A 17,543-nucleotide genomic window follows, 5' to 3' on the forward strand; every position below is an offset into this window, starting at 1 on the left:
GTAGCACATCTTGGTGTGTAAACAGGGAGACTCGCTGCCGACATGATAATAATCTATGGGGACGAGCAATCGGGGTAACGAACACTCGTCCCTATCCATAGCTTCATGTGACAGGAGCAAGCGAGCGTCTTGTTGATCGGCGCTCGCTGCATCGGCCGAGTGTCGGCTGGTGGACTAATCAGGTAATTAAAGAGGCTCTGTCACCAGATTTTGCAACCCCTATCTGCTATTGCAGAAGATCGGCGCTGCAATGTAGATTACAGTAACGTTTTTATTAAAAAAAAACAAGCATTTTTGGCCAAGTTATGACCATTTTTGTATTTATGCAAATGAGGCTTGCAAAAGTCCAAGTCGGCGTGTTTAAAGTAAAAGTCCAAGTGGGCGTGTATTATGTGCGTACATCGGGGCGTTTTTACTACTTTTACTAGCTGGGCGTTCTGACGAGAAGTATCATCCACTTCTCTTCAGAACGCCCAGCTTCTGGCAGTGCAGACACAGCCGTGTTCTCGAGAGATCACGCTGTGTCGTCACTCACAGGTCCTGCATCGTGTCGGACGAGCGAGGACACATCGGCACCAGAGGCTACAGTTGATTCTGCAGCAGCATCGGCGTTTGCAGGTAAGTCGATGTAGCTACTTACCTGCAAACGCTGATGCTGCTGCAGAATCAACTGTAGCCTCTGGTGCCGATGTGGCCGACACGATGCAGGATCTGGGGCAGGAAGTGAGTGACGTCACAGCGTGATCTCTCGAGAACACGGCTGTGTCTGCACTGCCAGAAGCTGGGCGTTCTGAAGAGAAGTGGATGATACTTCTCGTCAGAACACCCAGCTAGTAAAAGTAGTAAAAACGCCCCGATGTACGCACATAATACACGCCCACTTGGACTTTTACTTTAAACACGCCCACTTGGACTTTTGCAAGCCTCATTTGCATAAATACAAAAATGGTCATAACTTGGCCAAAAATGCTAGTTTTTTTTAAATAAAAACGTTACTGTAATCTACATTGCAGCGCCGATCTGCTGCAATAGCAGATAGGGGTTGCAAAATCTGGTGACAGAGCCTCTTTAAGGCAAAAAGTATCAAGAGGCAAAAAACAAGAGAACCAAGACAGTAGATTCAACAATTGATGCTGTCCAGCATCACCAGTAGCTCAACGAAAAGAAGGATTTCTCCTACTATTGCCCTTAACTGCTTTACTTGTATGGGTGCAAATATAATAGACCCCATGCAATGATCTTGCAACGGGACATTGATTCATCATTTTCAACACTTAAGATGCTAATAAGGTAGTTCCATCTCAATGTTTACCTTTTTCAAGTAGTCTTGATAGTGCTCTGCTTAATTCCATCATAGTCGCTGTGCCACTGGACGGATCAATGGCACCAAATACCCAAGCATCTCGGTGATTGCCTAGAATCACATAACGATCTGTGAAGCAAAAAATATATAATGCCCCATTATACATTATCTGTAGCAATTATTGAAGAAATTGTGACACCGATGTCAAACTGACATCCAAAAATGACTCAATAGAGCAGGAACATCATTAACTTATAAAATATAATATATATAAATAAATATAATAAAATAATAATTTTTATTCCATATTCCAAGTGTCATGATAAACTTTTATGCATATTTTAGCTTTACCTTTTATATTCTTGTTTTAGGGAAATAAGTGATGGTATACAAACGTAATTCTCATTTTGAGGTACTACTATTCACTAATAAATTCATTGTGAATTATATAAGCATGTGGTATTGTTTTAATATAGTCATAGTGGAATAGCAGTGGTGTACTTAGTATTCATCAGTTAATTAAACAGTAATACATTCATTTAGACCCATGATTTGTATTGCTGATTTCAACAATTATATGGTATCAACGGTACAATTGATTCAATTGTAATAACTTTAACCTTCAGGTTGTTTAGGTCCCATGTTCTATGCTTATTACTTTCTTAATATATCTTGAAATGGGTCAGAGCTCTTTCTGTAACAGAGCTCCAAATCCCCTGCATAGATTTACAACATAATGTCTGGCTGCCTGCAGCCACTACTTTGTGGAGCTTTAGCCATACTGTATACTTAATCCATATTGTATTGTATACAATGAGCTCCTGAGCGCCCTCTAGAGGTGGCAGAAGGCACCCAGAATGTTATGTTTAAAATCTATGTCTATACAGGGATTTGAAGCTCTGTATCCGAAAAACTGGCTCCACCCACTGTAAGGATATCTTAAAAAAGAATTAGCACAGAACTTATATAGATAAAATTATTTTTAACTTTTGAACACAATTTTTTTTTAAAGTCATGGCCTGTATTGGGGGGCTTGCAAGGGAGGACTGGGTGTTTAATCTTGTTTCCAGAAGTCCATGGATAGGGATTGTTGGCATTAAACTTTGTGTTCCTGTTATCCATAAGGGTCATCACGGTTTGTCAGGTATCACTATTATACTTTAATGGCTGGAGACAATCAAATATTGTAGCGCCATTTACATTAGAAATGGCTGCCTATCAAGCAACTCCTGTGAGAGCCATCACGAGGCAATTAATAATGATATTCTGCTAGTAGGAAGTTTCCTTCAGATACTTGGCAGCAACTTTTCAAGAAACCGATTGTTTAGTAGTTTGAAAAGTCATTGCGTGGCATCAAATAATAGGCACTTGCCTTACAGTATTTTTACTAGAGATTGTCTATTAGTTGTAACGGCCCCCGCTTCCTGCTGACGTATACTTACCACCTCATGGTGTCTCTTGGCTCCTGGTCAGCGCCATGTACCTCTCCCAGTCAGGTCTTCGTGTGGCCTCCATTGCCACCGCTCTCCTTCTGCACTTCTTAGTGCGCGGCGCTGACGCAATCTTAAAGTCCCAGCGCACTCCAAATCTGCTACCCTGCTTGTCTTGGGTATAAAGGGCTACCCTTTCTTGGACGCATTGACTGAGCAATGAGGTTCATCCTATCAAGTCTAGTGTTTGGATTACCAGTGATTGACCTCTGCCTGTACCTTTAACTATCCTTAACTGACGCCTGCCCTGACCTCTTGCTAGTGACCTGTGACGCACTCGTGCCACCCGCCCTGACCTTTGTCTCAATGAATCGTGAGTGCCGTATGCCCTGACTTATGCTATACTTGAATGCATTCCGTCTGTCGATTTTGTGCTATGCTTCTTATTGTCGGTTGTTGCCAAGGGAGATTACTCTGGGCATAGCAACCTGGGGTTCACCAGCAGCGAAGTCCAGATCCATGAACAGGGGTGAATACCTGGGGTTCCCTTAGACTACGCTCCCAGGTTTAGCCCCATGACAAAATCCCTTGGTGAACCAGTGGTTTCACACACCCTCTGCATGACAGTCTCATTACCGACGGGCCCTGTGACATTAGCTATGCTTGATCTCCATTACTTGCCGGTTTGCCTCTGCTGCAGGTGGAGCTGCCTGCCCAGGAGATAGTAATATGCTCAAGACATATTCCTCCCTCTTAGGAAAATGGTTGCTATATAGATGGCGTGTAATAAGGTCCTCTTTAAATAAACTGTGCAGCTATTTTTTTTTCTTTTTGTTTTTACTTACCAGGCTCATATTGTCCTTCTATGAATCCAAAGACATTTCTGATGGTTTTTTGTATATTATATGTTTTCACATGGAGTTTTATTTTACTGTTAGCGAGAGAGAAATAAAAAAATAAAAGAAATAGAGAGAAATAAGAATAAAATAAAATAAATAACAGTTTCTAATAATAAATGAGTGTATTGAGCAGTGAGGTGTTTTAGAGTGTCATTATAGCGTGAAGATGGGGGAAGAAAAGTGACTTTTGGACTGGTGGTTACGTAAACACAATCTTCCACTCAACATCTCTCCCTACAGGCAACACCACTGTGGCTTTCCTCAAAAGCCCTTTTTAGTAAAAAAAGAAATAAATTAAAAAATTATGTAATCTTATTATCGGATTTCTCTCTTTAGTTGGTGGAGCGTTCCGATAACACTATTTATGGCTGAGAATATTTTTTAATTCGTTCCATTGCCATAACCGGCAACCTAAAGACTACTGAAAGGTATGCAGAGCAGAGTTAGGTCTGTCAATGGACTTCGGGCTTTGAAACATTAGTCAGATTTCTGAAACAACTGCAGGGAATTTTACATTTACACTAGCATCCATATTATTATTAAAACACTAAAGGCTCTTTTACACGGTCCAATTATTGGGCAAATGAGTGTTAACAGAACACATTTTCCCGATCTTTGCCCTTTGTAAACTGGCCAACGATCAGCCGATGAACAAGCAAACAATAGTTCATCAGCTGATTGTATCATTTAAGCAGCCTAAAATCTTATCGTTATCGGCAGCACATCTTCCTGTTTAAACATGGAGACGTGCTGCCGACACGATAGAAATGTATGGGGACGAGTGATCGTAGTAATGAGTGTTTGTCCCCATACATAGCTTCTTGTGAAAGGAGCCAACGAGCACCGATCAACGAGCTGTCTCTTTGATCTGCGCTCTTTTACATGGCCCACGTCTGGCTGTGTAAGAGGACCCATAGGCAACTAAAGAGCGTAATTCTGGTTATAAAATCTAAAGGGATTGCTATTTAAAAAATTCCCTAATAATAGTAGCAGGGGGTTTAATTGTGAGATTCTCCTCTATATGCTCCATGTGTGAGTTTTCCAAGAGTATAAATCCTTTCATTCCATTGGCAGAATGTCATAAATGCCTAAAAAGTGCAGCTCCTACTTCTGGGACCCTCACGTTTTAGGAGAATGAGGGGCTCCTGACTCCTTTTCGTCTATTCCTGGCTGCTGCACTCTCCATACACTTCAATCGAGAGATGGCGACTCTTGCGTGCGTCCCTCTCCATTGAAGTTCATGGTATTTACAAAAAGGTGCAGAGCGCTGCTTGCATGGCTCTCTGCTTAACTCCCATATACTTCAATGAAGAGGGTGGCCATCTTTTCATTGACGTGTATGGAGAATGCAGAGGCAAAAAGTCAGGGAATGGCGGTCTGCGGGCCTCTGTTCTCACAATAGGTGAGGGTCCCAGAGTTTTCACCTATTAGGCATTTATGGCATATCTACCAGCCTAAATTGGGATTATCCCTTTACCCCATGGAAATAACAAAATATAAAACAATGGGTCATTCTATAGTATTCCAGAGACGATGATGTTGTGGAATATAAAGTAGTTATGAGGATTATAAAGTGGAGCGCACAGATTATTTGTAGCATGTTTGTAGAAAGTCCTTTACTGAATAGAGTATAGAACACGTTTTGCAGCAATTATACTGGACAGTGCGTCTCATACTCCTCACCATGTATTTAGGGTTGTTGGGAAAGAACGCTTACCGGCTTCTGACTAATCGCCATGGTTACCAAAGAGCTTTACTTTTGCAGCCATCACCTTCTTTGAACATTTAATTACTGTTTGACAATGTTGCTATTTCTGTTAGAACTTGCAGTTTGCAAACTGTTTTTTTTTTCTAACATTTTCAGTATACACAAATTATTATACTACAAATACAGTTACAATTAGAAAACCAATGCTGATCATTATTAGTACTAGAGTTCACCAAAGTAACTCGAAGCGATGTTCCTAAAAATATACCGTATACGTTACAAATGCCCCCATCATGTTTTATATGTTAAGCTTTACATGTATTGGTCATTTACAATAGGAATCACTCTTTTATATGATTAATCATTTTGTAAGAGTAATGATAATGATGGATTGGGGTCCATTGGGTCTACCGTGGAAATTATTCTGAGAGCCAAACTCCCATCGATACGTAACATGTGCACGTCCACTTTTTGTAGTGTATGCTATATATCTTTATGGCATTTGGGTCCTTATATTCAGTCAAGTATTTGGTGGGATAGAATCATCCTGGGGGGGGGGGGGGAGTCCCAGTTTTTGATGTTTCTAATTATGTTTTTAAACCATTTTTTTTTCTGCCATCTTCTTTTGATATAATAAAAGCTATTTAATTTATACTTTGATCCAGTGTAGGGGCCGGCAACCTACAAGACCTGTGCCACAGCTGGCATGCGGAACATGTTTGCCTGGCACCCCACAAATGCTCTCCAGCCTAAACCTAGCCCAATGCCACCACCTTGGCATGACTTTTTCATGTCTTTTTGTGTCTTTTATTGTTGCCCTTCCTCAGGAATTTCTAGTAACGGGGTAGTGAAACTATTCATTCAATTATCTTGTGTTCAATCATTTTAATAAATGAAGGTTGCTTTGGAGCAATATGTTTTCTCTTTGTTAAATTGCATTTTTTTTGTTGATCTATTGTGATTCACTGTTCGGCAATAAAAAAAATGGAAAAGACTAAAGCGGAGAGTTAATGCTTTTCAGAGTCACTCAATTTAGTAGTACTCCAGTAGTACTTAGTTGGTACTTTATAAATTATCACTTTGACAACTCTCCTTGAATCAATATAAGGCGTCACCTACTTCGATTAATGACAAAGAATACCTCCTATCCTAATAATACATCTCAGATGTTTTCATGGCCACTTTTCAAAGAACCTTCTTTAAGAATATATTGTTTGTTTCTTTTTCCTGGGGAGTGCAGATATCCTGCAGTTACCTTTTAGGGTATGTGCACACACACTAATTACGTCCGTAATTTACGGACGTATTTCGGCCGCAAGTACCGGACCGAACATAGTGCAGGGAGCCGGGCTCCTAGCATCATAGTTATATACGATGCTAGGAGTCCCTGCCTCTCTGCAGGACAACTGTCCCGTACTGTAATCATGTTTTCAGTACGGGACAGTAGTTCCACGGAGAGGCAGGGGCTCCTAGCATCGTACATATGTATGATGCTAGGAGCCTGGCTCCCTGCACTGAGTTCGGTCCGGGACTTGCGGCCGAAATACGTCCGTCAATTACGGACGTAATTAGTGTGTGTGCACATACCCTTAGATGTTCCATGTGAGGACCATTGTAATAACCGCAGCATAAAGATCTACAATAATGGTTAGATGTTTTGTTTGTGGTCCATGTTTTTATCTAAAGCCTCATTCAACCAATCAATCTGTAATGTATCATTCATTGTACCACTGGAAGCCATTGGTGCATTTATGATACAAGAATTTCAAAGTGTTTTTCTTACCCCCTCATGTTCCTCCTCATTATTAGCAATTTGAGGTTCTTTTCATCATGTTCAGTGTTTCTGGATTTAAAGCGGCTCTCCGATCCCTGATCAAAATTATAAATGTGATGGGGTGTATGGAGATATATTACCAGGTGCCCTGCAGTTGTCCCCCTCTGCTGTGGATCTGCCGTATTGGGGTCTCCTCTGTGTTGTCCCAAAATGATCACAACGCTTCACAGACTGAGTTTGAGACACTCCCTTTGTTCTAGGATTGGCCAATCCGAGAACAGTGGGAGTTTCTTGTACTCGTAGTCTAAGAAGCTCTGCAGCCATCTTAGGACAACACAGAGGTGACCCCAAAGAAGCGCATCCACAGCAGAGGGGGGCATCTAGAGGGTCGCTTTACTGTAGACCTATGACAACATACAGGGTCGTAATTATAGGGGGTCCAAAGGTAACAGTTGCACCTGGGACCTGGATTCTGAGGGTGCCCAAAACTTACAAAATACATTTTTTCTGCAGCAAAGGGGGAAATTGTTTTCAAGGGAATCATCCTTAGAGGCTCAAATAATGGACAAATTACCACACCAGATGGAAGACAAATTGTGCTAGATTTCAGGTTACCCGCTTGTAGAATAATGAGAAATGTAATATCTAGAAATAATCTTACATTTAAGGCCCACGACCGTAATTTTTATCCGCAATTACGAATCCGTAATTGCGGATGAAATTGTGCATCCATTCATTTCTATCGGCCACAGACGCCTTCCTGTATATTTACGGGTGTGTGTCCGGGCCGGAGAGATGACCCGCAAAAAATAGGACATGTCCTATTTTTTGCATTTACGGACCGTGCTCCTATACTTTATCATCTGAGCACAGCCCGTCCGTGCAATATTTACAAGTGCATGGGGCCTTGGGCTGTGATCACACCAGGCATCAGTGTCAGCTGTCCTCCTGCTATGTACTCCCCAGCCCTATCCCTGGTATATTTATGGCGCACTTGGTTTCCCCACTTAAAGCAAGACAAAAAAAATAGTTTTTCATTTTTTTTTGTGCAACTGAACTAGTCTGCCTGTACACATAATGCATTCTATAATACTGTTAGCTTAAACCAGTTTTTAAGCATTGGGGCATATTTATCAATGTGATTGTGTTCAGGCTAAAAAACGTGAAAAAATATTTTCGGATGTGTTTTTTTTTATGCCGTTTTTCACCTCGATTGCAACATCTAAATACACCCAAAATACTTCTCCTTCCAACTGGATACCATTCTGGCTTTGGCTCAAAATCTCAGACAAAATCGGCAACAAATACGCAATGTGAAGTCATGTGAAAAAGTTAGGACAACCCATGTAAAGTTTTAACGTACTGTTTGGTCCACATTTGATCATGTATATTAAAAAATAAAATGTTTTCATATGAGTGCGCACCAATCAGCCATAATAGTAAAACCACTGAAAGGTGAAGTGAATAACATTGACTATCTCGTGATAATGGCGCCTGTCAAGGAATGGGATATGTTAGGCAAGTGAACAGTTAGTTCATAAAGTTGATGTGTTGGAAGCAGGAAAAATTGGCAAGTGTAATGATCTGAGCGACTTTGACCAGGGCTAAATTGTGATGGTTAGATGACTGGGTCAGAACATCTCCAGAATGTCTGGTCTTGTTGAGTGTTCCTGGCATGCAGCGGTTAGTACCTACCAAAAGTGGTCCAAGAAAGGACAACCAGTGAACCGGCAACAGGGTCATGGGACCAAAGGCTTATTGATGCATTTGGGGAGTGAAGGCTAGCCCGCCTGGTCCGATCTCACCAAAGAGCTACTGTACCACAAATTTCTTTTACCGCAACTGTATTGAAAAACGCACCAAATCACAGTAAAAACGCATTTGGTTTTCATATGCGGTATATCGATGCGGTTCTAACCGTGCCACAACCGCAACGTGTGAATGGACTCTAGCCATAATCTATGTGTTTCTCTATTCAGCATGGACTCCCTCTAGTGATGGCTACTTTATATTGAACAAATGATTCTCTGACCCCTTAAAAGCTTGTCCACACGCAGGGCCGCCATCAGGAATTTCAGGGCCCCCTACAGCTAAATTTTCTGGGCCCCCCTACCGTGGCACCGCCTGTTAACGGTACTCCGTCCAGCACTATATCATGGTACCCAGGGCCGCCATCAGGGGGGGTATTATGGGTACTGATGTGAGAGGCCCGGCCAAACCTAATTGAAAGGGGGGCCCGGCAACTGCCGCGACTTGTCTTTGGTAGAAAAAAAACAGGCCCCTGCAATGGGGCCCGTTTTTTTCACCAAAAGAATGTCGTGAGCTGCGGGCCCCCCTTTCAATTAGGTTTGGCCGGGCCTCTCACATCAGTACCCATAATACCCCCCCTGATGGCGGCCCTGGGTAGCATGGGGGTCGTCATGGGGGCCGTCAAACACTGCCGCCCGTGCGACCGATCGCGCGCACCCGCAAACTCCAGCGCATGCGCACCCGCGACCGCCTGGAACCGCGCACCGAATTTTGAGGCAGATTTTGACCTGCCCACACTATCTTGCCGCGTTTTTTGCCCGCGGCGATTGAGGACAGCAGACAAAAAACGCAGGGAAAAATGCATTTTCTGCCTCCCATTGATTTCGATGGGAGGTCAGAGGCGGAACCGCGGCAAGAAAGGATGTGCTGCTTTTTCTTTTTTCCGCGACTGGCTCCCATTGATTTCAGATTAAATCAATGGGATTCGGTTTTGGAAGTTGTTTGGTGCTGATTCTGACGCAGTGTCCGAGTCAATATCAAGGCCCAAAAACTCTGTGAACTGGGCCTTATTGTTAGGGCTTATTCAGACGAACGTGTAATACATCCGTGCAACGCGCGTGATTTTCACGCGCCTCGCACGGACCTATGTTACTCTATGGGGCCGTTCAGACTGTCAGTGATTTTCATGCAGCGTGTGTCCGTGTGTCCGCTGCGTAAAACTCACGACATGTCCGATATTTGTGCATTGTTCGCGCATCACGCACCCACTGAAGTCAATGGGTGCGTGAAAATCACGCCCAGCACTTCCGCAGCCGTATAAACTATGAATGAAAACAGAAAAGCACCACGTGCTACAAACATACAAACAGAGTGTCATAATGATGGCGGCTGCGCGAAAATCACGCAGCCGCGCATCATACGCTGCTGACACACGGAGCTGTTATGGACCTTTTGCATGCGCAAAACGCCACGTTTTTGCGCACACAAAAAGCACACGCTTGTCTGAATCCGGCCTTAGGGTAGGAACACACTAGGCATGAACACTGCGGATTTTATGCAACACATTTTATTGTGGAAAATCCGCAGCGTATTACAGTCGCAGCAGAGTGGGTGAGATTTGAACAAATCTCATCCACACGCTGCAAAAATAATGGACCTGCAGTGTGGCTTTTTAAGCCGCAGCATGTCAATGTATTCTGTGGAATCGCTGCTCCTCTGTTGCGGAAATGCTGCGGTTCTGCCGCAAAAAGCACACATAAGAAAAAAAAAAGCCACTTTTTTAAATTTATAAAAAAGTTTAGACTGTAGTCCTGGTGTATTCTTAGCGCAGCCCGGCCTCCTGTCATGACGTTTCATCCCATGTGACCGCTGCAGCAGTCACATGGTCTACAGCGTTATCCCAGGAGGCGGGGCTACGTTCAGAAGAGAGAGATGCGTCACCTAAACTACAGCCGGGGTAAGTCTAAACTTTTTTTTTCCCTGCAGGATTCCCGCAGCGGACATGCCTCACGAAACCTGCGCCACTATTTGGTGCTGTTTTGCTGGCAGAATTCCCTGCGGCTACCGGGGCGGATAAGCTGTGTAGTTTTACTCAGCATATCCGCCTAGTGTGTCCCTTATGATGTCGCTCCTGGAGCTGCTGCCGGTCTCTAAATAGGCAGTTGGTCCAGTAGAATTTGGAATTATTTTTTTTTGTGAACCAGCTTAAAAAAATACAAAACTTTTGTGTTAGGGCCTGTTCACATCACCGTTCGCTTCCGTTCCGTCTGAGGTTTCCGTCGGGTGAACCCCGCAACGGAAAGTGAAAGTGACAGCTTCCGTTTCCGTCACCATTAGTGCAGTCGACTACGCTATTGATTCCGTCCGAAAACCTTCCGGAATGGTGACGAACGGAAACCATTAGCGATGTTTCCGTCACCATTGAGATCAATGGTGACTGAAACGGAAGCTGTGCTGTCACTTTCACTTTCCGTTGCGGGGTTCACCCGACAGAAACCTCAGACGGAACCCCGGAACGGAAGCGAACGGTGATGTGAACAGGCCCTAACACAAAAGTTTTGTGTTTTTTTAAGCTGGTTCACAAAAAAAATAAATTCCAAATTCTACTGAACCAACTGCCTATTTAGAGACCGGCAGCAGCTCCAGGAGCGACATCATAAGGGACACACTAGGCGGATATGCTGAGTAAAACTACACAGCTTATCCGCCCCGGTAGCCGCAGGGAATTCCGCCAGCAAAACCGCACCAAATAGTGGCGCAGGTTTCGTGAGGCATGTCCGCTGCGGGAATCCTGCAGGGAAAAAAAAGTTTAGACTTACCCCGGCCGTAGTTTAGATGACGCATCTCTCTCTTAAGAACGTAGCCCCGCCTCCTGGGATGACGCTGTAGACCATGTGACCGCTGCAGCAGTCACATGGGATGAAACGCCATGACAGGAGGCCGGGCTGCGCTAAGAATAGAGGATCGCGTCACCTAAACTACGGCCGGGGTAAGTCTAAACTTTTTTATAAATGTAAAAAAGTAACTTTTTTTTTTCTCATGTGTGATTTTTGCGGCAGAACCGCAGCATTTCCGCAACAGAGGAGCGTGTGGATGAGATTTGTTCAAACCTCATCCACTCTGCTGCGACTGTAATACGCTGCGGATTTTCCACAATAAAATGTGTTGCATAAAATCTGCAGTGTTCATGCCTAGTGTGTTCCTACCCTAAGGCCGGATTCACACGAGCGTGTGCTTTTTGTGTGCGCAAAAACGTGGCGTTTTGCGCATGCAAAAGGTCCATAACAGCTCCGTGTGTCAGCAGCGTATGATGCGCGGCTGCGTGATTTTCGCGCAGCCGCCATCATTATGACACTCTGTTTGTATGTTTGTAGCACGTGGTGCTTTTCTGTTTTCATTCATAGTTTATACGGCTGCGGAAGTGCTGGGCGTGATTTTCACCCACCCATTGACTTCAATGGGTGCGTGATGCGCGAACAATGCACAAATATCGGACATGTCGTGAGTTTTACGCAGCGGACACACGGACTCACGCTGCGTGAAAATCACTGACAGTCCGCACGGCCCCATAGAGTAACATAGATCCGTGCGAGGCGCGTGAAAATCACACACGTTGCACGGACGTATTACACGTTCGTCTGAATAAGCCCTAACAATAAGGCCCAGTTCACAGAGTTTTTGGGCCTTGATATTGACTCGGACACTGCGTCAGAATCAGCACCAAACAACTTCCAAAACCGCCTCCCATTGATTTAATCTGAAATCAATGGGAGCCAGTCGCGGAAAAAAGAAAAAGCAGCACATCCTTTCTTGCCGCGGTTCCGCCTCTGACCTCCCATCGAAATCAATGGGAGGTAGAAAATGCATTTTTCACTGCGTTTTTTGTCTGCAAAAAACGCAGCAAAAAACGCGGCAAGATAGTATGGGCAGGTCAAAATCTGCCTCAAAATTCCTTAAGGAATTTTGAGGCAGATTTTTTTGGCCTGCAAAATACTCTGTGTGAACAGGGCCATACATAAATAGCACTTTGAGATCCTTTACTCACCGTGTCAGAAGAGATGCTCCCACTCCAGTCCTCTTCAGGCGATGTCTTCGGTCCAGATGTCGTCCTTCACCTCCAGCCTCCAGGCTCCAGGCTCCAGAAAATGGCGGGGATTGTAGAACTGCCGCCGCGCAACAACTAGACTCCTCCCCCTCTCCTTACGCAGCCACACTCTGAAGGATGAGGAGGCGGAGTCGGACGAGGAGGCGGAGTCGGACGAGGAGGACGAGAAGGCGGAGTCGGAGGCGGACGAGTCGGAGGCGGGCCAGCAGGTAAATAGACTGCGCCGCTGTCCAGTGTGGCTGTCCTTCACCCTAGATGTTGTGTTGCGGGCGCACCGCCTCCCTCTCGGCGGCGCGCCTGGTCGTTCGTGCGTGGGAGCGCGCGCTTGCGGTCGTTCGCGCGCGGTCGCGCGCTCGCTCGTACGCGCGCAAGCGGGCTGTATTTCGCGGCGGTGATAAGAGGGGGGCCCGCAGCTCACGGCGGTGTTTCATGAGAGGGGGGCCCGCAGCTCACGACATTGTTTTGGTGAAAAAAACAGGCCCCATTGCAGGGGCCTGTTTTTTTCTACCAAAGGCAAGTCGCGGCAGTTGCCGGGCCCCCCTTTCAATTAAGTTTGGCCGGGCCCCCTACACTACTACCCCTAATACCCCCCTGATGGCGGCCCTGTCCACACGTAACGGAATTGCTGCACAAAAATTCTGCAGCAATTCCGTTGAAAGTAGCAGACATTCCGGTGCAACAAAATGCGTCATTTCCAGCTTTTTTTAACTGCTTAAAATGGTGCGGATTTTGCTGTGTTTTTCTCAATGTTAGGACATGGTGACATCTCCTCTGAAAACCGCAGCAATTCAGTCCACTTTCCGCAGCAGGAATTGACATGCTGGGGTACGAATAATACGCACCGCAGGTAAATTTCTGATTGGAATTGCTGCTACTGTATTCTGCTGCGTATTTTCCGTCCGCAATTCCGGGCAGAAAATAAGCAGCAATTCCACTACATGTGGACAAGCCCTTATACATTACAATAAGAAATTACAACCTTTACGTGCAATTAGGGTGTATTCACACATTTTTATCTGATTTTTTTACTGCAGTTTTGAAAGCCAAAACTAGGAGTAGATTCAAAGAAGGGAATAAGTAGTATCTGTCCTTTATACGGTCTCTCCCTTTATGATCCACACCTGGTTTTGGCTTCAAAAACGGCATAAAAAAACCTGTTTAAAATAAATGCACGTGTGAATACACCCTTATGGCAAAACCTGTGCAATCATGGGTACACTTTGAGCAAAGGTGTGCTGAAAGAGGTATCAAAGAGTTTATACTGGCAGGGAAAGGGTTATTTCCAACTTTACGGTGCTCAGTTGAGGGATGCACATAGGTGCTATTGAATAGTAATTCTAGCACCTCACACACTGTGCTCTGACTTTACAGGGTTAGGCCAGATTCACACAAGCGTGTTCAGTCCGTGATATACGGTCCGCAGGCTGGCCGCATTTCCCGGACTGAACACACTGCAGGGAGCTGGGCTCTTATCGTCATCGTTATCTATGACGCTAGAAGTCGCTGCCTCGCTGCGGGAAAACTGTCACGTACTGAAAACATGTTTTCAGTACGGGACAGTAGTTCCGCGGAGAGGCAGCGACTTCTAGCATCATAGATGATGCTAGGAGCCCAGCTCCCTGCAGTGTGTTCAGTCCGTGAAATGCGGCCAGCCTGCGGACCGTATATCACGGACTGAACACGCTCGTGTGAATCCGGCCTTACTGCAATGTATGTGACCAGTGGGACTACAGGATCCAAAATGCTGGGGGTCTATGGAAGATTAGTGCAGCTCTAGAAGAACTACAGTCCGGTGAGTAGGACTAGAGTGTTAAAATGTGACGAAGGCCAAGAAATAATGGTCGATGGGTCTTTTATTGTTCCGATGAATTGGGGAAGAGCAGTCTGATAAAGCTGAGGTTAGGCCTTAAGGGCCTTTTACCCTGGCCAATACTCGGCCGCGGTGCAGCGAGCGACGATCAAAAGACATCGTTGATCATAGCTTGTTTGCTCCTGTCACACGGAGCTATGGATGAGGACGAGCGTTCGTTACTCCAATCGCTCATCCCCATACGTTATTATGTCGGCAGCGCTTCTCCCTGTTTACACAGGGAGATGTGCTGCCAACAACGATAATATTTTACTTTTTTAAAACTATCTGACCAGCAGATGATCTAGTGTTTGCTTGTTTATCTGCTCATTGCTGCCCTGTTTACACAGGGCAATTATCGGCAACGAACGTTCTATGAGCGCTTGTCTGCCCGATAATTGCCCAGTGTAATAGCCCCTTTATTCACACAGTGCGGTTCTGATGCAATTTTTGAAGCCACAATTCAGAGATTAAAAAAAGAGAAGTAGAATATTTTTTATATACTTCTGTTCCCTTTACGATCTCCTCCTGGTTGCGACCTCAAAAACTGCACAGAAAATCTGCCCCAAAATAGCTTTATGTGAATAAGACCTTACACACAGACTTTTTGCAGCTTTAACAGCAATTGTCACGCTACTTGACTGCAAAATTTTTGAGTCCATTGATATTTTTAGATCATAACAGTCACGGTTGATATATTTATAGCAGACCAGAAAGCAAGGCTCTGTTCACATTCAATGGGTATACATTGGAGGTATACGTTGGGAGTATTCACCAATGTATTCCTCCGATGTATGCCACTGTATAGCCATACGGTAGCATACGTTGGCCATTGGCCACAATGTTAAAAAAAAAAGCCGATCCGAAAATCACGGCCGTGCACATGGCTACGGTCATGTGCATGAGGCCTTAGATGCGCTTTCCTATACAGTAAAAAGGTATTCTGACACATATCACCTTGGCAGAGCCCAAAAGCTGAACTTGTCACATAGCGTGATGTGAACAGAGTCTAATGTGTACATCCGACTGTCGAAGCAAATCAATGTATTCCTACGGACTGCAAATGTCTCACAAAAAAAGGCACGGTGGTGATTTATTATTAGTGGGGCTCGGTACAGTGCGCAAGTCTATCACCAGAGTGGCATGCACTAAATTCATCAACTATAGTTATGACTGCTATAGTTGTTTGACAAAAAATATTATTGAACCATCTGCCTAATTGAGAGGAAAATACTAATGTTTTTGGACTAGCTCTGATACTACTGACCATTAGGTCAGTTTCACATGACTGTATTTTAGCATCCGTTCTACAGCCGCAACATCTTTCCCCCCCCCCCCCCGTTATACAAAACCGAGCTTAGATATCTGTAGAGTCCTATGGTGATCTAAGGTCCGTTCAGAAGAATAACAGGCGAATGGGTCATCCAGCCATTTCACCTGTGAGACTGGCCTTACTGTGATTGTGGTTAGGTTTCAGCACCTCATAGATTTATAAAGTTCAGCGGTATAGATCTAAAATAATTATTTCGGGAAAAACCCCTTTGAAAAATTCAACTAGAGGAATATATATTCCCATTTGTACCTCAATAAAGCCTTGTGAGTATAGTATTCTATTATTCAGGCAAAAATTTGTTAAATGCTTTGCCTTCACTCTTGTCAAGCAACTATGTGGAGGCTGACTTAGGCCTTATTCACATGACCATACAAAATAATGTCCGTAAGACATTCAGAAAACGAAGTTGTAAATCTGCATATTTTCATCTTTATAGAGTTCCGTAAGCATAGTCATATTACAACTGTTTGTCCGTATTAAAACTGTTAGATCTGTGTTGGATTCGTATTGGATCAGTTTTTTTAATGTCAGTACATATTCTAAGAAACCATTCCAATAATACGGACCTAATAAGTTTTTTTTAGATCCATGTAACAGATGCAATTATTTTGGGTTCCCCGTTGACTATTAAGGGGATTTCTCGGCTGCAAATCGATAACGATGATGCATGTTGCGTTTTTAGTTATATCCATACATAAAAAAAGTTCATGTGACTATTTATTATTATAGGGTCAGTATTACGGCCAGATTAGACTAGGATACTAAACAAAGATTTAAAAAAAAAAAGGCATAATACTGAAGGAAAACGTTTTCTGCTGAAGTATTTTCTTTATAGAGAATTGCCTAGACTGATATAATTGTAGTAAACTTTCAGAATTTTGTATAAATTTTTTTTATTCTGTATAAAGTTGGAGGTAATCCCTGTAAAGGATTTGCCAGACACAGCTTCTGTGTCGACGCCCGTGGTTAATCAGTCTGCACCTGCTCCTAAGTCTGATAGAGCGACTCTATCTGCTACCACTCAGGCTGGTAGGCTCAGGAGTGGGAGAACCTATCACAGCCTGGCCAGACGGTTCTAGCTCCCGCCCTCGGTCTATTTATACCTTCATAACCTGCTTGTCTCTGCCTGTGATTCTTTCCTGTTTCCTGGCTCTGCTGCTCCTGCTATCATTATTGACCTTGCTTCATTTTTGACCCTGGCTTTACTGACTACGCTCCTGCTCTGCGTTTGGTACCTCGTACACTCCTGGTTTGACTCGGCTCGTTCACTACTCTTGTTGCTCACGGTCTTGCCGTGGGCAACTGCCCCATTCCCTTAGCTTCTGTGTACCCTTGTCTGTCTGTCGTGCACATATTGAGCGTAGGGACCGTCGCCCAGTTGTACGCCGTCGCC

The 17,543-nt window shown here is 44.2% G+C and overlaps 1 protein-coding gene across 1 annotated transcript in view; it reads right to left on the reverse strand.

The window, feature by feature from the left end:
• The window catches only part of LOC142664435 (putative N-acetylated-alpha-linked acidic dipeptidase), a 96,317-nt gene that overhangs the window by 61,690 nt on the left and 17,084 nt on the right, over positions 1 to 17,543 (reverse strand). The window contains exons 2-3 of the mRNA XM_075843501.1: positions 3,579 to 3,664; positions 1,313 to 1,432 (exon numbers count right to left, since the gene is read on the reverse strand). Coding sequence (XP_075699616.1) covers positions 1,313 to 1,432; positions 3,579 to 3,664 — 206 coding nt within the window. The remainder of the gene's footprint in view (positions 1 to 1,312; positions 1,433 to 3,578; positions 3,665 to 17,543) is intronic.

This window comes from Rhinoderma darwinii, chromosome 12 (assembly GCF_050947455.1).
Source record: "Rhinoderma darwinii isolate aRhiDar2 chromosome 12, aRhiDar2.hap1, whole genome shotgun sequence".
NCBI classification, from domain to species: Eukaryota; Metazoa; Chordata; class Amphibia; order Anura; family Rhinodermatidae; genus Rhinoderma; species Rhinoderma darwinii.